Source organism: Bison bison, unplaced genomic scaffold (assembly GCF_000754665.1).
Source record: "Bison bison bison isolate TAMUID 2011002044 unplaced genomic scaffold, Bison_UMD1.0 scf7180017864524, whole genome shotgun sequence".
NCBI lineage: Eukaryota > Metazoa > Chordata > Mammalia > Artiodactyla > Bovidae > Bison > Bison bison.
In genome coordinates, this window is record NW_011495075.1 from 1,629,743 (window position 1) to 1,632,011 (window position 2,269).

Sequence of the window (2,269 nt, forward strand, 5' to 3'; positions counted from 1 at the left end):
AAGGCCTTCCTTTATCTTTCAGAGCCTCTCAACACTTGCTCTAGGTCCAGACCTTGAAGGCCCAGCATGCGGGGAAGGACTTGGCGGAGCTGAGCTGTTCCCCTCACTCATGACTGACGTAGGGCGGAGGGACCTCTGGAGACCAAACTGAGACAGCCTCAGACCCAGACTACAACACAGAGACAAGCAGGGTTTTTAAGGGAGAAGCCGGGGGCTGAGGGCTGAGGGATATTGCTATTTTTCTGAAGCTGAATTCATCTGGGACAAGCTGCCACCACTCTGACTGGAACCAAATCACAGACACTGACTTACCTGAAAGTGACCGCCGCCTCAGCCACTGTTTCCAATCTGTCTTCTGCATGCAGCGCACCCTGCATCGCGTCTCAGCCCCTGGCCAAATGCTTCCCAAGGATGGGCGGGCACTCACCTGTGTACTCCGTCCCTGAGGCCACAGACGACGTGGTGGATGCGTTCTCCCAGTCCTTCTCACCGTTCCGGCTGCCACACCGGCTTGGAGATAAGAAGCCTTCTACAGACTCTGACCTGAGTAATACAAGACGTGCACTGTAACGTCCCATACAGAGGAAAAGCATTTGGGGCTCAGGAGGGTGAAGGTGAGTGCCAACCAAACTCAACTCAGAGGTTTAAAAAGAAGAAGACGGTGGTCATTCTGTCTCGTTCAGAGCTGCAGAACCGAGACCTCAGTGGGCACCCCCCTGAATACCTGTGGAGGACAGATGGACGTTCCCACAGGACAACTGACAGTACCTTACGACCTTCACTAGGAATCTTCTCTTATATGGGTGCTATGTTATAACATGCTTCGCAAGACCAGGAAATACTGATTTTTAGCTTCTAATACATATACTGGGTTGGTCAAAAAGTTCATTCTGTTTTTTCCCATAAGGTGGTTTGAAACCTCTAACTTTTTGGCCAACCCAACACATCCTTGAGAAAGAGGGAGCGTACAAAGGAGCTTTCCTAAGTCACAAGAGGGGGAGACTAGAGCGGCTGGCGCGCTGCACACAAGGATGTTCCGCTTCAAGCTCGACTGTACCAACAGTCAGCAGTGGCTGGCCAACAGATACAGGCACTACCCTACTGATGTCATTAATCTAAAATCCAAAGGAAAAAACTGAAAGATTTTATATGTGTATTTTTTATAGACACCCAAACTGTCCAAGTCAGCAAAACTTACGACCATCCACGATTATGGTGCATTTACTGAGAACGTTGTTCTCAGGAGACGTCTGTGCTGTGACTCACCTCGGGGTCCTCTTCCCTGACTGCAAGCTTTCGTTATCGCCCGTGTTCAGTGATGCCAGAGAAAGGCTCGAGACTGAAAAGACACGACAGATTTGTGATCCTGAACAAAAATTAGAAATTTAAAAGGGGCAACTAGAGAAGAGTGTTCATTAGGTAATACCAGTGTATGAAAATTTAGCTGGTACAGTTTCTTTTCCGTTTTAGATACATAATATGCTTGCACGCATATACGCACAACTTACTTAAAATGGGCAAGGAGCCTACTTTTGAGAACTAATGCAATAAGTGAGGGAGACTGAGAGGTACACACCTCCAGTTATGAGATGATGAGTCAGGCAGCTGGCGTGTCTGGCGTGGGGAGTGCAGTCAGTCACTAGATAAACTCTTCGTGCGGTGACAGATTAACTAGATCAAGCCTGGTGACCACTGTGAATCACTCTGTTGTATAACAGGAACTAACGCAGTGTTGTAGGTCAACTGTACTTCAACAACACACAAACTCATGCCAGAGTCGGGGGGAGGGCGCCTGGGTGAAGGGGCAACGTCCTCCGGCGCGCAGGCCGAGGGACAGCAGATGCTCGTCTATAACTTCCCTGACACCGCTGTGTGACACTCCACACGAAAGCTGCTGGGAGACGGGCCCTAGGAGTTCTCAGCACAAGGAGAAAACGTGTCTTTCTTTTTCTGAGATGTTTTATCTATTCAAGATGACAGATGCTCAGCAGATTTACTGTGGGCACCACTTCATGATACATGTAGATCAAATCACTAGACTATGCACCTTAAACTCACAAAGTGCTAAACGCCAATCACATCTCAACAAAATCGAGAGAAGAAAAAGGATAAAATTAATTACTCCTAAACAGTGGAGTGGTAATAAGTGAGTGCCTATAAGAAAAAAAAACTCAAAAAAAGAAAAAGTAACAAAGAAACTAACAATAATAGTAAAATATATTTTAGGAATATCTAATTCCCAGGTAATGCTGGATTGGATGAAGCACAA

At 47.0% G+C, this 2,269-nt stretch overlaps 1 protein-coding gene across 1 annotated transcript in view; it reads right to left on the minus strand.

Moving 5' to 3' along the window:
• CAMSAP2 (calmodulin regulated spectrin-associated protein family, member 2) overlaps nt 1–2,269 on the minus strand; it is a 98,926-nt gene that overhangs the window by 4,322 nt on the left and 92,335 nt on the right. The window contains exons 14-15 of the mRNA XM_010831073.1: nt 1,267–1,339; nt 428–543 (exon numbers count right to left, since the gene is read on the minus strand). Of these exons, the coding sequence (XP_010829375.1) occupies nt 428–543; nt 1,267–1,339 (189 nt within the window). The remainder of the gene's footprint in view (nt 1–427; nt 544–1,266; nt 1,340–2,269) is intronic.